Source organism: Apteryx rowi, unplaced genomic scaffold, assembly GCF_003343035.1.
Source record: "Apteryx rowi isolate R43461 unplaced genomic scaffold, aptRow1 scaffold_275, whole genome shotgun sequence".
NCBI lineage: Eukaryota > Metazoa > Chordata > Aves > Apterygiformes > Apterygidae > Apteryx > Apteryx rowi.
This window is the reverse complement of record NW_020449141.1, coordinates 1,073,305-1,093,833: the sequence shown is the minus strand read 5'-3', so window position 1 is coordinate 1,093,833 and position 20,529 is coordinate 1,073,305. Positions and strand designations below refer to the sequence as shown.

At 43.4% G+C, this 20,529-nt stretch overlaps 1 protein-coding gene across 1 annotated transcript in view; it reads left to right on the top strand.

Moving 5' to 3' along the window:
- Positions 1–20,529, top strand: part of GAS7 (growth arrest specific 7) — a 75,421-nt gene that overhangs the window by 10,280 nt on the left and 44,612 nt on the right. Inside the window, exons 3-4 of the mRNA XM_026068542.1 lie at positions 15,776–15,847; positions 17,183–17,268. Of these exons, the coding sequence (XP_025924327.1) occupies positions 15,776–15,847; positions 17,183–17,268 (158 nt within the window). The remainder of the gene's footprint in view (positions 1–15,775; positions 15,848–17,182; positions 17,269–20,529) is intronic.

Genomic DNA, 20,529 nt, shown 5'->3' with positions numbered 1-20,529 from the left:
TTACTCTCTCAGCAGTGCTTTTCTCCTCACACCAGAGAAAGGCACAGAGCTGTTCTGGTCTCTCATTATTTCTGAGCTGCTGTTATCCATTGTCTGCCACAGCTTCCAAGGCCATGGCGTGGGGTCTGCCAGAGGGTCTTTTCTGCCTAGGACATGTTTCTCACTGTGTCCCATCAATTATCCTGTCTGTCAGTGGAAGGTACATATTAATGTCCCAGAATGGGGACTTTAAGCTCAGGACTGTAACTAAGCCCTGGAGTGGGTGAGAACCCAACAAAGCTTCCTCTCCCCAGTGACAGGAGGATGTAGGGGGAAGCACTAGTTCATTGAAGGTGGGCACTGGTGAGAGCTGGCTTCCTTGGGAAGGTTATGACAGTTTTAGCACTTCCATCATTGACAAGCAATGGTCTGATGAGGTGTGGTCCCTCCCAGATGGCAGGATTGTGACTAAACATTTATGTAGCCTCCAGTCAGACCAGGGCAGTGGACAAAGACCTCATGTGAAGGAAGGCAGCTCTTTTACAGGAAGGCAGGTCTGAGAAGCAGCAAAGGTGATCTGAGAGCTGGCTAGCAGGAAAGCAAACTAGAGGGAAAGGGGCCATAGTTAAATTACTGTAAAGATGATGCAAAACTGTTTGGCAGACCATATTCAGAGTAGTTATCAATGGTCCATTGTCAAATGGAAATTTGCACTGAAGGATATTCTGCAGGGATCTGCCCTAGGCTTGGTTCTGTTCAGTATTTCCAGTAATGAATGGCAYGCTGAAATTGAGAGTACTTATTTAAATGTTAACTTTAAATGAAACTGGAAGAGAACGTAATGTACTTCATAGGACAAGCTTAGAATTCAAAGTCATCTCAAAACTGAAGAAATATCCTGAAGAAGTAGGATGCTGTTCAGTAAAGATGTGCTTAAGATTGGAGATTTCATCAGAAATAATTAAGGGACAAAGACAGGCAATGGAGCAGTTTACAGAAAAAGATGTAGGGGCTCTAGAGCATCTGAAATTGAGTGTGAGCCAGCAGCGTCGCGCTGTTACGAAAACAGACAGCATTTTCCGTTGTATAAATAGGAGTGTTGTCTGTGAGGCATGAAGTAATCYTTCAACTTTACAAGGAAATTATAAAGCCTCAGCTGGAATATTTTATCTTGTTTGGGCTCAGCACTTCGGGAAAGATGTGAGGCAGTTGGAGGCAGTCCAGAAGAGAGTAGCAAGAATGATGGGAGATGTGGAAAACATGGCCTGTGGGGAAAGGTTAGGAGATTGGGGCTGTCTGCCCTAAGAAAGGGAAGACTTGAGTGGGGATGTAGGCTTCAAGTGCATAAAATGCTGTTGCAGAGAAGACTGTTTGCAGTGCCAGTCCTGAACAGAAGACACAGTAACATACTTCAGTTGCACTGACGAGAATTCTAATTCTTTCTAACTTTCTAAGATAAAGGTAGTGAAGTGCAGGAATAGATTACCAGGGACTTTTTATCACTGGAGGTCCATAAGAGCAGGTTACACAAATCTTTGTGAAGAATCATGTTGGGCTTGTTCTGGGGTACAGCACGGACCAAATGACTTCCTGGAGTCCCTGTCAGGCCTGTTTTTTCAGTCTGTGGAATCTAACCTATATGAAAAATGTTTTTCAACTCAGAGGATGATAAATGCCAGGGACTCACATGGGAGTTGTTCTTTATTCAATATTTTTGGGTTTCCCAATTTTTACCTACACTATGTCACATCTTATTAGACTGTCATTAGTCAACTGCTCTTTTGCTTTTCCTGCTCCTCTAAGTCAAAAAGAACATGAAGTAATCTTAATATGATTTCAGAAGAGCATTTACCATGCTTCATTTCACATGCATGCACATGCATCTGTGTAGAATATTCTCACTTGTGCACACACATGTATGCACACACATGCATTTTGAGGCAAGTACATACCATGAACAAACCCTGCATGCTGAAAGAAATCAATGACTTATGACAGATTCTGTTCTTTCATGGGCATTCCTGCCTTCCTGCTCTGTCTTCCCCAGACTGTGAGGAAGGTAGGAGGCTGGGAGCAAAAGGATCAGCCAGCAGTGCCCTCCAGTGTGTGGGACAGAAGCAGCTGGTTGGTTACAACTCAAGAGGCTCCACACAGTCCAGTAGATGTGCATGCTGGAAGTGGGTGCACAGGCAGGAGCATGAAGGGGACACAACCATAGAAGGTCAGCAAATCCACACGAGCGTTCATCTAATGGCGCTCTGTGCTGCTTTTCAGCCTTAACTCTTTGGGTAGTTCTTCTTCTTCCACCTGAAAAGAGGAGGCGTTTGGTGGCCAGTCCAGTCTGGCAAATTGCCTTTGTGAACATGACTGGCACGGCATCATTTTTGCTGTTAGTGGTCTGCTGCACTAAGCAGCGTTCACCAATTGCTTKTCTCCTCACACAGTACAGAGACTTTTTTTTAGATTAAATGGGCTCTTTGCTCTTGGTGTTTGAGCTTGTCAGAAATGGGAACTCAGAGTATGTTTTCACATTCATGAGGAGGGAAACTGTGATTTTAGGGGCAAATAACAGTGTGGTCCTTCTAAGCCTTCAAAACACAGGAAAACCTGCCACTTGTGAGACATTAGTTTTATTCTGGCAGCTGTTTCCAATGCTTGGTGTCCTGCCCACGTTGTGATTGTCTACCTGTGCTATCCATATGTCTTATCAGACTATACTAGTATTTCCACTGTGCATTTTGCTGTGTGATCTAATTTTCATTGTCTTTACATGATAAACACAAGGAGATTGGTGCTTAACTGGAAATAAATACAATTTATGAGACAATGTTCACAGTTGAAAAAAGCTGTTAGAAAAATCTCTAATTATATGAAAGAATTGCAGTGACTCTATGAAATAAACAGACCTGCACAGGTAAATGAGCCAGCCAACAAAGTGCATTCTTGTCTATCTCTACTTGATGACCAAATCAGATAAACACTCCACATTTATAATCATTTGAAACTGGTTGGGCTTAATCCTATAGTCATGTTTAAGGCTTCTGACCTGTAAAAGGTCTAGAAAATTAAACCCAAGAGAATTTCAGTATACCTAAAATTTTTGATGGTATGATCTGCTCTAGAAAGGTTGAGTCTACACTAATTATATTACACTCAGGACACTTGCATCTATCTKGTACAACATCTAGACACATCAGGGTTTGTTATGTCAAAACATAAGGAAGGGGAGAGAGATGGCTAGCTACTCTAAAGCTCCCGTAAGGCCTTTTCTGTGGCAAAGATGACCTTTCCTTTGCATCATTGGCTCTGCAAGGAGTCCTGTGCTTTCTGGAAGGATGCTCAGGGATTTGGAAGGTTAGGTCCATATTCCAGCTCTACATTTATAACCAGGACACAGGTGAGCAAGAATGATAAACTGAACAGAACTATATGCAAAGGTGTGTGTGTCTGGCAGGCTGCTGAACTTCAAAGCCCACAGAATTGACTGGGCTCAAAGAGTGCTCACTTCTGTTGTCCTAGATAGGCTTCACCATCCCCTGAGCAGGTCAGAGGTTTGATTTGCTTAACCAAATACACCATCTGCAGTGTGGACATCTCCTTTTGAACCAGATGCTCCAGTGTCCCCATTTATCAATGGAAAGAAACAACTACCTTCACCTCACAATTCTCTTCCTGATATAGGTGTCTAAAATAGATAACATGAGCTGCACCCTAAAAGGCTAGTCTCTCCTCATTGATTCTAAGGACAGCCCCGAACAATTAGCTTGGATGACAATACCTTCTCTACAGACATCTAAAGTTGGCTATAATGAATCCCACCTAAAAGCTGAGTTGAGAGCCTGGAAGTGAAGAGGAATTTAAAAAATGCCCTCAGTTTCCCTGCATGGGATTACTACCCCTTATCATTTCCAGAGCAGAACACAGTGAGAGCAGGAACAGAGCGGGCTGCCCAGTGATGAAGTCTCATCCAGTCAAGTCATATGGTATGCACACCTTTCTCCACACCCAAAATATTTTCCTCACAGTGCGTAGGATGCATAGGACATATGGAAAATGCCACGCCTCATTTCTACACTGGGATACTACAGCTGTTGTAAATACTCAGTCTTGTTCACACATGCACACACACACATCTACATGTGTACTCACATTTCAGTGGAAAAGCACTTTGGGAAGATTCAGCAATTGAAAAGCAGCAGTATTCCTGGGGGTTAATTGAATAATATGAACTGGAAGGACAGACAAACAGGTCTGCAAATCAGACTAGAACAAAAATATTTATCTGGGGGCAGTAAGCCTTGACAGGTTTAGGGGATTAAAGTAGCTAAGTGTGACCAGTTGGTATAAGCAGTTGTTCAGGAAAGAACTCTCTCGGTGGATATTTTCATTGTGTAAGTACTAAGAAGAACCTAGGGGGCCACATAGAGACTAGAAGGAAGGCAGTGGAAAGAAAATGCAGGCTGGTAACTACGGGTTCAGGGACATCACAAGGAAAAGAACACCTTTCCCATAGCACACTATGCCTTCCTTCAAGGTAGTGGCAGCATATGATGAGATGGTAGGTATAGAACAGAACTAGCTAGAAAACAAGGAAACATAGACTGATAGGTAGAGGCCTGGGGTTTTGAGGGCTGTTCAATGCAAATGACTCAGAGCAGTCCAGAGCAGCAGCACAGCATTCCTCTAAAGAGCTGTGAGTCCCGCAGAGACTCTTACCACTTTCTACATGCTAGAAACCACTAGGACCGAGTTGGAAAAAAAAAAAAAGTATTTATGTGTGTAGGACTCATAGGTTTGATTCAGTAGGAGATGTAGGAGAGGTAGTTTTCTCTTCTGCTGTAGGAGCAATGAATGGGAAAGCAGTAATTACTCTGAGGAGAAACTCACTCTAAGGGTGAGAAGGTCCTTCCCAGATCTAATGCAGTGACTGTTCCTCACCTCTCTGTCCTTGTGCCCTTGAACAATGCTACTCAGCCTTGGATTTTTACCCATCAAGCTTTTTCCTTTTAAATCTCCTTCTTGCCAGTGTTTGGCTATCCCCATGCTCACAGTTCTCCAGTTTTTCCAGCCTTAGACTTACTAGCCACAGCCACACAGCCAGCTCTCTCCCTTTGCCCCCATTGTAAGCCCTCTGTGACTTGTTCAGTCAGTGTTGTCCCACACTCACTTTGCCTGTGCCAAGGTAAGAGGAACTGGATGTTTGAATTGTGTAAGCAGGCCAAACATCTCATCCCTGTCTCTAGAAGTTACTGCAGTCTTGAAGGGAAAGTCTGGGCTGTGTCAATGGTGCTTGTGACTCTGAATGGGGAGGGCAGGGGATGCAACCCATCCCTCAACATCAGTTGGCTTAGTCCTTCCCAGCAGTCTACTAGGGTTTGTAGGCACTGCTTCTTGGGCAAGAGGGAGGGGGTGGCAGCTGGGAGGGGGGCTGGTGGCAGCTGATGTGCTGAGGGAGAAGGGGGTCTGTACATCCCAGAAGGGTGGTTTTAGGGGTCCTGTTTGCAGTCAAGGGGAGAAAAAAAGGTAGGAAGACTAGGAGACAGAAGAAAAAGGCCCTTTTGCACAGCTCCCAAACTCTTCCTGAACCAGTCTGCCTTCCCCCATCCAGTTCCCTTATTGGCTTTAAGAAAAAAATTGGAAAGCAGGTTTGTCATTTCTTCCTCATCAGAACGGAAAACATAAGTGCTGCCCTTTGCATTGGTTTTAATTTACCAAACAGTGGTGAGCTTTGTCCCTGGGAGCTCAACTCTCCATCTATACTTCCCTTGAGCTTAAAGCTTAGTTCCAGAGTTGACCTGCTTGGACATATATGAAATAAGGCCTCCATAAACTACCAGTTATCTTGTGAGCTTCATATATTAAATGAGCTGACTCAACTCGCAGCTTGATAAAGATCCCAGTGCCTTATGCACACTGTTTTATCCCTGTTTGTCACTCAGGTGGTGAGGCATTGTGTGTGGTCCTACTGAAGAAATCCCAGTAGATGTTTAACTGATGTGTTGCAGGAACCTGCTGGCTCCTCAGTGCATGTGTCCATTTTACTATTTAGCTGAGATCACTAATTGCTCCTGTGTCCCATCTGTTCTCTTCCTAAGTCAACCAGAAGCTCTCTTGTTCTGCTGGAATTTCAGGAAATAAACGTCCCCAGACTAGTCTGGGTTGCAAAATCACTATGTTGTGATGCTTTCAAAACCTTTCATGTATATGAGCTGATGGGAGGACTGTGCATAGGAAGAACTCCTCTGTCTGGGACAGAGGGCAAATAGACAGGGTGCTGACATTTACGTTCAACCCTGGGTACATCTCAGCATCCCGTGGGTCATTTGGAGGCAGGTGCAGGTAAAGTGAAATCATTTATGCCCTGGGTATCTCTTACTTGACAGCCACTGGGAAATAACAAGCTTTATTTACTTGCTGTTCTCTCTGGGGAGCTGGCAGCAGCCTTCTAGCTGGCAGTTTTAGAGCCCAAAGCAAGGAAATAGCGCTGCTCTCCACTGGCTGCATTTATTTACAATGCTCAGAATTTTGCCCTTGTTTCGGGCAATGTCAAGACTATTGGCACCTCCACTCAGCTTACTAGGGCTGAGTTTCCCCCCTACATCGACATCATCTGAAATGAACAGGTACTTCTGAAGTAATTCCTTGCTATCACTTGCTATGAATATTTGCTATAGCTGTGTGTTGTGATTGCAAATGAGAGRAGATAAGGGTCCAGGCACAGGGAGACAAGCAATGATTTCCTTAAACAGGTAAATGAAGGAGCAGGGAAGGTAAGTAGCAGTCAGGGTGGAAAGGTGATGTTATCCAGTCTCTGAACAGTGTAAGGAATTGTGTGCTTTATATAGCCTCTTAAAACCATCTTATTTGCATAGACAATATATATCTGTTTTTGAGAAAACTGGAGTGAGCAGCTCCTCTGCTTTGACATCAGATTAATTTTCTTTTTGTATATGAGGCTGTTGTAAGCCAGTGACTGAATGGTGCTGTCAGAGCAGAAGATGAGACTGCACATAACATGAACAGTAAGAGAAAGTGGAAAAGTTTCCTATCTGCATGGCAGTGGTGGCCTTGGTGTTTTCATGAATGGGGAGCCCTGGGACTGTACTGCCATGCCAAGTTCAAATGTACCCTGTGCCCAGAATGCACAGCTACTATGAGGTTAATCATGTGGCTGCTCAGTGTCTTTGGGAGTGGTTTACAACTGTGTGGGTGGTAGATTCAGCTGGAAAATATTTGGTCGTGTTAAAAGACTTCTCTGATGTGCCGCAGCTGTCATACTTCTTGCATTAGTCAAACAATAGCACTCCAGCTACCCTGTCTATCACATAAAAGATGACTTATATTCTTATGACACAAGTGCGAGTGTGGCTTGCTACCACCTTGTATTCTGGACTGAGGTCAAGCTTAAATGGTGTGTCCTTGTTTCCAGGCTTTTCTTGTCTGTGGCATTATGTCCTTCCCATTTACTAAACAGCTTTCTCTGGAAAAGGAATTCTGCTTTCACATTGTCTTAATCCTAATTAAGGTCCATATAGTCTCAGCATTACAAACATCACTGCTAAAAATGCCACCTACAACAACCAAGATCTGGGGAATGGACTTTTAGGCAGTCCTGAAATGTGTAGTTACAAATGTCCATTTCCTTGAAAGGAATTTCCACAAGTCCAGCACTTTAGAGTTTTAAGAAAATTGTCTTGATCTGCCTGAAAAAATATATATTACTTAGTATCACCCTGGTACCACCAGCCAGCTTTCCTGCCTCTGTCTTCCTGGGCACCCTTTCTTTCCTGTTCATCTTGATTTACCATTGACCTTCCTTTCACTCAGGTCCCTATTCCCAGCAAGTCTCTGATTCAGCTGTGCAGCCACTGCAACCTGTAGCCTGCCTGCTCACCCCAGGAAGAGCAGAAACCATAGATTTTGTCTTGTCAGCTCCCAAACATGATATAAAAAGTCAGTGCTGTAAAGGTATCGCAAATCCTTTGTGAATCTACTGCTTAGGGACTTTAAACATCCTATGGCAAGTGAACAGTTCTCTGTGTGTGTGTGTGTGTGTGTGTGTTCAAGGTTTTAATTTTGGGCAATGTTGCATAAATATCACTGGACTGTATCCTCAGGTGCTAGAATCCAAAAGTTAAGTACTCCAAAAGTCAAGTACATCCAACATGGTGGTGTGTTTGTTTTGCAAGTCAGTTTTCCAGAGCACCAGACCTGTACCTGCATAAAACATCTCAGTCTGAGTGGTTAAGCACTGCCATTTCTAAGCCCCTCTGGAATCCACAGCTGGAAACTATACTGCTCTGCTTTCTTCTTGGACCCTATCCATAGGTTGTTATTATGAATAGTTCCTTGGCATAATACCCCCAGATAAGAGATAATAACAGTGGTTGTGGTCATCCATCCTTTCATCCTTTGTCATAAGGAAACTCACCCAGGTTAGAGAATACCCATGGAAACAAAAAAGAAACTTTTGTTTGCTTTGAGCTCCTCCATTCTAAAATATATCATTCATTACATTTATGGGTCATGTTTATTTTCTATGCAATGTCAGAGATGAGAGCACTGTAACATTAGTATGTCACAAGCAGAACTATTCTTTCCTAAGATACATAATTTTAAAGTATTGTAAGAATGTAAAAAGGATTAAATTAAGAAGCACTAGGTGTGAAGAAAACTTCTCTACTGCACCATCATAAGGTAGACCTTAATCAAAAACATGAAAGCAATTTTAATAGTTCTACTTTTCACTGGGTAATTGGAGGATGACAATTAAGTAGAATTTTCCACCCTGCAATCACAAAGTGGTATTTGCATTTTCATTGATGCTGTTGTGAGAGGGGAAGAGAGCTGAGTAAATCCAGGAAGTGGTCAGTTCTCCAAAGGGAATGCATACTAGATCTATCCTGAAGGTCCAAGCACAGCTTGGAGAGAATCTGACTGTGGGTAGCACTAACGCTGTTACTAATACAGTTTGTCATTTTGTAATTTTACCTCTAACCTTTACCAATCTTAAATTCTGTATTTTGAGGGAATAAACAAGACTTACTTTATCCTTGTTTTGGTTACAAAGCAACCTCAAAGTAAGCTGAAAGCAGAGAGTGCACCATTCTTTTGAAAGAGATGACCTGGTAATTTAACTAGACTAGATGTTCTTGGAGTTCCTGCCCAACATACTTTGTAGTGTCCCTGAGAGCCAGGGTGTGCGCATCAGACTGGAATCCAATGAGGACAGATGCCATGTATCAGAGAGCGATCTTTCTTGGAAGATAATTAGTCATACAACTTTGGAAAGCAGTGAGCTGAGAGGGGATGTTTTATACGTGAGGATGTTCACCACTTACAGAGAGTGCTTATTCCTTCTGAAGTACCAGTTGCTAAATCCAAAGTAAGAAATTAGTGGGTGGAAGGAACCTAACCATGACCTACTATAGTACTTCCTTTGCCTAATATTTTTGCATCTCTTTGAGTCAGTTAGGGAAAGACAGGTAGGCTTGTTAGGGAGTTTGAAAGGATTTAGTTTGTGGATTGAGGTTTTTCTTTCATATCTCACCAACTACAGTCAACACCTACTCCAACTAAACCTACAAACTGCAGATGAGACAGTAAGTTATCTACACAGAAACCTAAGAGTTGTCAAGGCATTTTTATTTCATGTCTTTTTCCTTATAGGTAAAACTTTTAGTGACAGTTTCCCTCTGATATTAGAAAGCCTTAGCAAAGGCAGAGCACTATAGTAACCTGCCCTGGTAAAGTGGCCTAAAACCTAGAAAAATAAAGTGCATGTGTCAGAAAGTGCTGGAAATAGTGTTCCTGTCAGCACCAAGCCTGCAGTGAAGGCCCACTTTTGTCTGGCATGATGTTTGCAAAAAGAGGTGCATGATACAGGTCCCAGTGGTCATTTTGAAAGATAAACGGAAAGGTAAAATAAGAACTATTGTCAGCAGTAGTTTTCCCCATGTTGTTGAGGCAGTGACAGGCATGTCTGCCCTCAAGACATGGAGAGAGAATCCCAAGAGCTCTTGCACAGGAATCACAGAATCACAGAATCACTGAGGTTGGAAGGGACCTCTGGAGATCATCTAGTCCAACCCCCCTGCTCAAGCAGGGTCACCTAGAGCACATTGCACAGGAAAATGTACTTGGATGGTACCTGTGTTCATGTCAGTGTTTAGGGCCTGAGAATAAAAGCTTTATTCTAGCCTCAGTTTCTTCTTTTATTGAACTGCCTCAGGGATAGAGCTGGATTTTAGTTCTGACACTGCAGCTCCTGCTGATCTAGTTCATACACTACATGGTGTTCTGCTTTCAGCGCTCATGAGACTGAATCGCATGTTTCCTGCAGGAGCAGAGAGATTTGCATCTGTCACTTCTGCCTGCTTTTCCTATCTCTTGGGAGGTCCATGGCAGAGAGTTACCTCGCAGCCCAGTGAGAGGAGACTGTGTAGGACAGTGCTGCAGCTGGAATCTTACACTTCAGATGCTCGTGCACAGGCTGGTTGCTGGGCCTCTTGGGCTGATGTTACCAGAACCATATAGAGTTTTGTAGTGCAAGGCTCACCAGGCCAATACATTGGAGCACAAAGAAGAAACCGCTGCTGTGCTGAGTCAGGCAACTCCTTATACTCTGTGGTCTTCAAAAGGTCACAAATGGAGAGCCAGAATGGCTCTTGCTGACCTGGAGTCAGTTCTGTGAACTGACTCATAGGTTAGACCTCCTCAATCATACTAAGCAAGATTTCCCCATGCTATATTTCCTCTATGGAATAGGAAGGAAATATTTTAATTTTACTCTCATTCACCCACTTCTTCTGTTTCTACAGTTTTGAATGTTTTAATCTAATCTTAGGGCATTGCAAGTGATTTCTCTTGTAATTTCCCCTCCTTACATACATATACCCACACACTCCTCCTGCCTTTCCTTAGGGCTGTTTTCTCCCACCCACAATCTCAARGTATGAAGTGCCATGAAGCCATTTCTGGTTCATCACAAATGCGGGGCATATCTCAGCAAGAAAGGGGAGTGAAGGTGAGGGAGAACACTGACAGCACTTTATTTCTGGTTGGTTAGATGAGGTGTGTTTAAAACAAAGCCGACTGGAGTGTGGCAGCTTTGGCAGCCTGGAGATTTGGACTGAGGAGTGCATTGTTGTACAGTTAAAAGAAAATCTTTTTTAGCAGAAGTAGGTCTGTTTGCGCTCCCTTTGACTCAGAGGTCCAACCAGACTTTGCTGTTTGGGGAGGCCATGGACAGGCAGCATGCTTTGCTACAAGTCCAGGAAGATGCAATGGAGCAGTGAAAGGAGGGTAAAGAAGTTTGCAAACTGTGTCTGTACATATGAGCAATTCCCACATGCCACTGGCGAGAGCATAGTGAATCTAAAACAGACGAGTGGGGCTGTGGGGCATGCTCTACCTTACTGCAAATATCACTTCTAATTCTGCATGTTATCAGGTGCAGTTCAGAGGACCTTGCAGGATCTCTTCCTGTGGCATTCAGAAGGGACAGGAGAGAATTTCAGTTCCTGTTCTTCATTCGTGTCAGAGTGACCTGTGCAGCCTGCATAGCTTCTCATTATCCAGAAACTGGATTTGGAGCTGCTTGCTCAGCATGACACATTTATTGCTGTAAAAAACAAAAGAAATTCAAAACCTATTTATAAAAGTGTGAGCTAGCACTGGAAGCTGGGTCACACCTTGTAGCTGCAACAGATCCTTAAGACTGGGAGAAAGGGAAAGGTTTCTGCACAGCAAACAAACCTGGAGCGCTTCTGGCTTGCCCTTCCATTCTCATAGTTTGGCCAATAAAATAATGGAGCGTGTAGCTCATAACATAACACTAAACATGACACTATGCAGACGTACTAACTCCATTCCAGAAAGCAATATAAATATACTCAGGAAGGATTATGCTAGACCTTAAATCCCTGATATTCGGCTGATGTTATATTGTCAAACTGTAAAGCAGCTGTTTTGGAACCTCAGAACAGTGCTACTGGATTCACGCAGTGGTGACACAAAATTCCTTCTTCAAGTGCTACACTTTGATCACTAAAATAATCTACACTGGGACCTCTTCAGAAGCTGTCTTTCTCGAGTAACATGAAGTCCCAGAAAGTGTAGCTCTGTGAAGGCCTGACACATCATTTCTTTTCCTATTTTGCCAAACAGATGCACAGTGAACTTTCTCCCCCTAAACACCACAGGTTTCCGCTTTCCTTTGGGAGGAAATGTTTAACCACATCTGTGAAAACCCCCTTTCGTTTTGTTGGCGTGTATACCTTGGCTCTTGAGGCTATTTTGCTTTGCATTGCATTGTTTCAAACTGAACAAGCGCCTTTCTACTGCCTCGCTGTTTAGTAACTAATTTCCAAACATCTCCCATGCTTGATTCTTACAGCTCTAGTTCTTTCTGTTCACAGCTCTTCCCTTCATAGTCCAGAGGATGACAAGGAAAGTACTAATTATTTCTTCCACTCATTGGCTAAATAGAATAATTAATACGTGACCAGTGAAGGAGGACAGAACTTTGTCGGAGTTGGTCTGCTAGTACTAAATTACAGTTTGTGGCAGAGTAAGAGTTTTTAGCTTGTAGCTGACATCCTGTTTGTAAAATTGGATGGGATGTAAAATCTTTTCTGATATTTAATCTGTTCCTGATAGCAATGATCATTGTTTTATCACAGTGGTATAGCTAGTCTAAAGATTTTCCAAGCATCAGTATCAAAAGCTGCATTTCGTACTCAAAGATGAGTGGCTGCCTTGGCTATATCAAACATGATGTTATCTCTCACCAAACCTTTTTGTACAGTTGTAGTAAAAAAATCATTTTTCCCCCAAACATTCATTCCTAATCATGACTAAACTGCAGAGAAATTTGTAATGTTATGGTATTATCTTGTTAAATTCAGTTGCTTCCAGTAGATGGCCTTATAACAGTACAGTCTTGCTTAAGATTAGTTTCCTCTTTGCTTAGGCTGCCTGAATAATTAGTCTATTACTCTGTGGACAAAGTGATTTTTTTTTTTCTCCCAGAATTCAAAACAAATGAGGTTTAAGACATTCTTCTTGTTATTTTCATTTCCTAGCCAATAAAAGATGTCATTTCTTTCCATTTTATGTATTTTTGTAGCTTTTTCCTTTTCCTTATCTATTACTCCACAATCACTTTATTTCTGTATTTTTGAAAATCTGTCAAGATACAGACTGTTTGGGGTTGTACTCACAAATAAGCTAACCACTGGCCACTGCTCTTGTATACATGAGATTTCTACACCCAATTTATATATCTAGACTTTTCGTGGGGCAGAGGGGAAGAATCAGGCACTTCAGACTAGCTCCACAGGGGCCAGCAGGCAAAGTAGAGAACCAGTTACAGGAAGAAGCTGAGAATTTTAACTGTTCAGTTACATTTCAGATGTATTTGTTAGTTTTGTTAGGCCCATCCCTCTGAACAGTCTCAAAAATGCAAAAACACTGTAGAGAGCTATGCTTGTATTAAAAAGAAACAACAAAAAAAAATGAAGGTAGGTGTTTTTACAGCTAATGTCATGTTGTCCCACTGACTGCGCTTGGGTATAGCAGAAATGGACATCGCAACCTCTTCTCACAGAAGAACTCCAAAAGCCATTCCTTAAAGCACATATCTTCAAGACAACTAATTTACATATTCATTAATCACCTATCTACATTATAAACAAAGCCACTGTAAACTTGGACAGCATATTCTTTTGCTTCAGTTTGCATCACAATAGCATTAAATCAGAATTTATCTTTATTTAATCATGCACACATGTATTTTAAGCCAAGACAAGCTGACTCATAGAAGACAACTCTTATCAGTTGTTTCTTTCTCTGTTTATTTAGAACACATTCCAATCCTGCTTCATTAACAAGGCATGGAATTTATTAACTTACTACCCAATTCACAAAAAGCTGTCTGTAAAATTTAAATGTCTCCTCATGATTCATCAAAGCTTCTAGTCCACCAGACTTTACCCTTTCAAAAAAAAAAAAATAATAATAATATTTTTCTTTGCAACCAACAGAGGGCTGAAGTTTGGGAAGAAGGGGGAGGGAGGGAGAAGCAGGAATCGGGGAGCATGTCTTAGACCCAACTACCTTCAAGGATTTAGGCATCACAGTGTTGTGGCATGGCACCTTACCCTATTTGCGATCCCCAGTTTGGTGCCCTTTCCTGAAATGAGGAACCTAAGGCAACCCTTGTGTATCCAAATGTAATGCAGAGATAAACCAGCACCTCCTTCTTTATTCAATAGCCCTATTAGAGATCTTGAAATGTAATATTACCATCATTTTTGTTACTCAGACAGGGTAGGGAGGCCTTATGTGTCCCACATGGGCATTCTGACTACCAGCCCCTAAGCTATTATTCATGGGGGCTCTCTTAGTCTCTCCTGCTTCATTTCAGCTAGCCCCTTTTCATCTAGAATATTTAGACAGATGTAGGATTTCAGGTTTTGACAGGGCTAGATGTCTGCTGGTTGGGGGTTTTGAGAAACACAGTTTTGAAAAGAAGTGGTCCTTTGACTTGATTACACCAATTTGCTTATTTTCTTATTTGATACTGAAAAGTAGTCAGTATTATTTACTTGGCTTGCTACTAATACATTTATTCTAAAGGAATGCTGGCTTGGCTTTCTAGCTGGACTTTTACAGAAATTATGGTTTTAATCGCACTGTTTCTGCCATTTGTAATTTTTAGGAAGTTTAGCAATTAAATCTTCTCTGTTTACCGTGTGGTCAAAGATAGCTTCTTATTTGCTGAGAAAATGAGCAGAATGATTAACTGCAGGTAAAAATGAAGGGAAAAAGGAAGCAGCAGCAGCAGCACTTTTTTGAGTATCAAAAGTAGTGTGACATACATTTGCACATCCCAGTGGCTAGAGGACCCCAGTGGAAAAAAAGAGGAAATTTGCCAGGGAAATAGCCTTTCTTGAGGAAAAAAGTGCTATGTTCCATGCAAATGTCACTAAAACCATGCCCTTGAGTCATTTGCAGCTGCATTTCATTGCAGTATGGAGAAGCCTCCAAATTTCACAGTGCATAGCCCCTTTGCGCTGTTTAGCAAAGTAGGAAAAGCCCTCTTCCCTGCTAGAGTCTCTGCTGTCCCATTCCAATGTCCCACTTCACACAAATTCAACATCCAGAATTTCCGGAATTTATTGAACTTACTCAGTTTACAGAATTTACTGAATCACTAAGTCATTTGTCTGGATGGAGGGCAGGGGCAAAAGTACTACCAAAATCCACGATCCTTGTGCCCACAATAAGAACGGTGGCTGACCGTGCTGTGGCTGCTATGGCAGGACATTTCTCCGTGTGAGCAGTGGTCCGCCAGGCTGAGGCTGATTTAACTACACCTGGAAATGCTGTCTGCACAGATCATGGCAGCAGCTCACAGACAGTCATTTCTGCGTACAGCTGTACCACTCGTTTTTTCACCAAGCAAGGCCTTGGGGCAGACCTGAACTGGAAGAACCAGTGATGCAACTCTGAATCTATTGTATTCTCAGGCAGCGCAGAGACAGATGACTGATCCCATGCTGGCTGGGAAGGRAGTGGGGGCGGGTATGGGATGAGCTCCTGATGGCTCGGAAGCAGAGGCAGGAAGATGTGGGTGGATATGGGGAACACAAGGAGGTGCAGGCGCCTGCCTCACCGGGTGAGAACCTGGAGTTGGAAAACATTCAGGATCACAACCTGAGTGTCACAGGCGTGTAACTCTGATGTGTGCACAAGGCCTTGATTACACTTAATTGCTGTTTTCCTTGAACAGAGACAACCTGGGAGCGGCCGAGCAGCGTGCCTGGGACTCCAAAGAGCCCTGGGACACAGAAGAGCCCTGCAGGTATYGTTTGCTTGCTGTGTCTGATCACTGCATTGGGTAAATCTATTTTTCTGCCAGTCAGCAGAGCAAAGGAAAATGCTCTGATTTTGTGRGATTTATAGTTAATGTACACGGTCCTGTGAGTGCAGCAACATAAATGTGGTAGGACTTTCCTTCCTGATACATCTTGCCTATTGTTTGCCTACTGATACATCTTCTGGGCTGTTGTCTGGTCTGCTTAGAGCTGAGGTAGCGCATCTTTGGAGTGCATGGGCAGACTGTGGCCCAGTGAGTCAGCTGGCCAACCAGCTAAGGGAGGAAAAGATGAGGTTGTCTTTCCCCATCTGGCTTTCTGCTGAGGCAGGGGAAACAGCAAGGGCAAAGGAATGTGGGCTGGCTCTATGTCTTCTATATAGCTTATACATACAAAAGAAAGTGCTTTAGCATGTGGTAGTTACAGGGTTGGCCACTTCAACTCTGACCTGACCTGAAGTTGCTGGGAATCAAATAACAGAGAATTAGCAGCATAGTCATACTGAAAATTTTCAGGTATTACAGGAAGACAAAGCAAAGCAGAAATTATTGTGCAATAACAGGTGCTTAACTTAAAGGCCATTGCTGTAAATAATGAAGCCTAGATGAATTTTTTTGTAGAAATTTTTAGCACTGATGCCTGTCTTTACTGACAGAGCTGAGTGGGAAGTATGCTTGGAGGTTGTGCATTTTGATGTGGCCAAAGGATTTGTAACATAGTACAGTATCTTTTTCTAACCCAAGTTTGAGCATTATTCTTTACTCAGTATATTCCAAAAAGAAAGTACCTTATAGCTGTGTACATGATTGTTCTCTTTCTGAACCATAAACTTCTAACAAGGCCTGTTTTCTTGACATAAGGAGCCAATCTCCATTAAACTAGTGCTTTTTTTTATACGGAGAGACACTTTATTTCTTCAAACACTTCCTTTTACCAAACAGGGCTATGGGAACTATTTTGAGTTTTTGGGCCTCTTTTTCTTGGCTCTTCTAGCTGTATAATTCCTGTCATAACTCCTGATAACAGTCTGCTTCAGGATGCAGAGGGGAGAATGGGCCTGTGGGCTAAGTTTCAGCAACATACGTTTCTGGGTTCTTTCTGGGTTGGCACTAACACATCAAATTGGAGATTCAACTACAARTCTGTTGGGATTGGGAGAAGCATTCATATGTTTCTTAGATTGGAAGCAAGGAACAGTGGGAACTCAAAAAAGGTACCCTGATTTATACCTTTCTATTCAATTATGTGATCAGTTTTTAGTAGGTATATTTATGTATTTGCTACCTACAGTAAGCCTGCTAACTCTCCATGTGTTCTTACAGTGAATGGCTACCACATCTCTGGAACCCCAGTACATCAGCTGGAATCCAGTCATATGAGCCTCCGAAAAACCAGTGGGGACCCCCAGGTAAGTTCTGGGGAACAATCCAAACAATAGCATACAAGAAGAAATATGTGTCCTTTTAAATAGTTTAGGAGTCTTCCCAGAGCAGGAGGTCAAGATGCATTTTGTTTTAGAAACTGTCAGAGCCAACAGATTCATTGCATCTAGAAAAGTTAGTCTTTGTGTCCAACTGGTAAACTAGTACAAAATTCCAAGATGTTTTTGAGATTTTTGTCATATCACTCCTTTGTGAAAAATCCACTAGGCCAAAAAAAACCCCTCAGAAACAAACCAAGGGGAAAAGGCTTCACAACTGTTTTGTAGTCATTCAATTACCCCGTGTTGAACCCGGACATCACTGCAAAGATGATCATACACTAAACTCCCAAATGTTCAGTACCATTTCCTGTGATACAGAGCTAGGATTTCATCCACATGATCTCTGTAGAGAATAAATATTCTCTAGAAAGCTAGAGAAGATAAAGAGAGAGAGAAGAGAAGAGAGAGGAGAGAGAGAAGAAATACTGAGACTACATGGCCTCAATATTTTGAAATGCGGAATGGTCCAGTGGCATCATGCAGTATGTATATAACTGGCCTATGTGGAACCAGTCCCCTTCCCCTTCAGTCGCTGTGAATAACCCTGCAAATTTTCCTGCCACTCAAGCCTGTCTCCAGGTCAGTCCTGCCCACCTGAACCTGTCTCCAGGTCAGTCCCCTCTCTAGACCTGAACATCTGCTCATGTCTACATCTCATTTATATTTTCTTGCAGCTCCAGCCTTCTCTCCCAAAGACAGTATTCACAAAAAACTTTTCTGAAGCTTTTTATCAATTACTTCATCCATTTCTGTGTGTCCTTTTACTGGCCTCTCTCTGTGCCTTACACAGCCTGTGCCTCACCCACTTCATCATCCCTGGCCATTTTTCAAATCACTGACTCCTACTTCATTTGACAGCTGATTTCCCCAGGCTGTTTGTCCAACTTTTCAGTAAATATCCAAATATCCCTGCACTTCTTGCCCCACCTCATGTCCCTGAGAAACTCTTCCATACAGGTCTCCAAATGCAACACAGCGCCCTCTTCCAGCTCCTCCCTTAAAATTCTTTGCTGCCCTGATGCCTGCCAAAACAGCAATAGTTGAATAGCTGATGGGGCTAGTTTTCCACTGAGTTGTGTTTCCTTGCCTGCTGACTGTTGGKTTTTTTTTCCCCCCTCAGGTGTTAAATGACCTGAGTTCTCTATTTTATTTCTGTGCATTAACTCGTAGGTTCTTCTGCACTGCAACTCCTAAAATAAATATTTGATTTGTGTGCAGTTACCATGCTGAACTGTGTTGCCTGGCATTCCTTACTTCTTGGTCTAAATCATTTTGTGTTGTCTGCAAACTTTCCCTTCTTTGCTTTGACCCTCTTTCTCACCGACTGCCTCCTATCTACTTGCTTTCAGCCTTGCCTTACCACACCATGTGTGCTGTTTCAGCTTAGCCAATATTTCTGGTGTTGCTTCACCAGTTGATTCATAGCATTTCTCTTGATACAGTTCACTGCTTCAGCCTCCCTGCTCCTTCAGCATCCTTGTCAAACATCAGGCACTTAACTCTTCTATACTAGTTCTTCTTTGAGTATTTTACACGGTATTCTGTAGACAGAACATGTGGGARGCTAAACTAGGTCAAAAAGCTTTTTAGAAACTGAAGTATAGTGCATTACCAGATCACCCCTATCTACACGTTTGTTGTGACTCTCTTGAATAAATTTGCAAGTTGTGACTTCCTTTAAAAAAGCAGTGTTAACCTTTGTGCAAAATAGCTTGTTTCTTAATATATCTGCTTTATAATGTTTTAGCAGTTAGCTTGGCATACCAGTCGATTTACTGAATCCCCCAGAACTATTTTGATAACAACATTTGCCACTTTCCATTTTTGTGGCATTGAGTCTAATTCAAGTTTACAACTGCAGTTTTGGTCAAATTCACATAAGAGATACAGTAGGAGTCCATTTTCCTGCACTGCTTTGCTTTGTTCACTCAACCACATCAGACTGACAAAAATCCCTTTCATAATTTCTCTCCTTCGAGGTACTACCACTGTCTCCTTGGCACTTTCTTTTCATTACTCCTGCCATATGGGGTTTTCCAAATTAAAGTCCTGGTTTCATTCCTGCTTTCAACTATAACTAGGTCTATTACTAGTTGCTGGTGCCATTACTTCAAGCAGTGGTTTGTGTTCACACCCATTTGGGAGCCTCCTTTTCCTGGGAGCTGTGGATGCTTTTGCAGAAGAGTCCTTAGGAAGGAAAACACTTGACCATATACTGTTGATTTAAAGTCGGTGTTTTGCTGGAGCTCTCTGTATGGCCTCCTACAGTTTGCCAGTCCCTCTCCTAACTCTGCCACGGGCCATCCCAAGCTGTTTTGCCTTGACTGCCTAATTATCTCTTCGTGGCACAGACTTTCTGCTGCCGGAGAGCAGCTTCCAGGTACTCTCCAGGATGCATTCTTAGACCTGGGTAGCAGCCATCATGCAAACAAACACTGGCTAGATACTTTGGGCAAGCACAGCCACATTTCTTGGAAGCAGGTCAAGGGGGAAAAAGCCACGACTGTGAGCAAAACAGAGTTGCACTGTGCTGGGCACAGGGCCAGGCCTTGTTTACTGCTTCCTAGAGAGCAGCTCAATGCCGCCTGTTCAAGTTGTCACAACTGCCGCGAATGGAGCAGCAGAACAGCCATGCCGGCACGCCGCAGGCCAGCAACGTACCAGCGTGAAACCTGACTATCTTTAACCCTGGTCACTTTGCTGTCGATGTGACTTTAACCGGACATTCGGGTTGTAACTCACGAGGAAATCCCACTGCGCTGGATCTCAGCAGTTCCAGCTGAGGCTCAGCGCAGGCCGGTGCTGGGCAAATTCCCCTCCACTCCGACACAGTTTGGCCAGGCGCGTCAGCACACTTCCCGGTGTGGGCGCTGATCCCGTGAGCACAGGGACAAGGGCAGGGGGGCCAGAGCAGCACGGCAGGCGGCAGAGCAGGTTAGTGACTCTTGGGAACGACGCTGGCAGTCCCCCGTGCACCCAAACGGACGGCCTGCAACAGCTTCTGCTGCCGGTGAGCGCCCAGCCCGGCGCCCAGCCCGGCGCGTGCCCTCCCTCTTCGCTGCCTCCCCTTCGGGGCCAGCACCAGCCCGGGGAGCGGAGCGGGGCGAGGGGCAGGCGCGTCCCTCGGGCCGGCCGCGGCGCTCGCTCGCCCCCGCCTGCCCCTGGCCGCGGCGCGGCGGAGCCGAG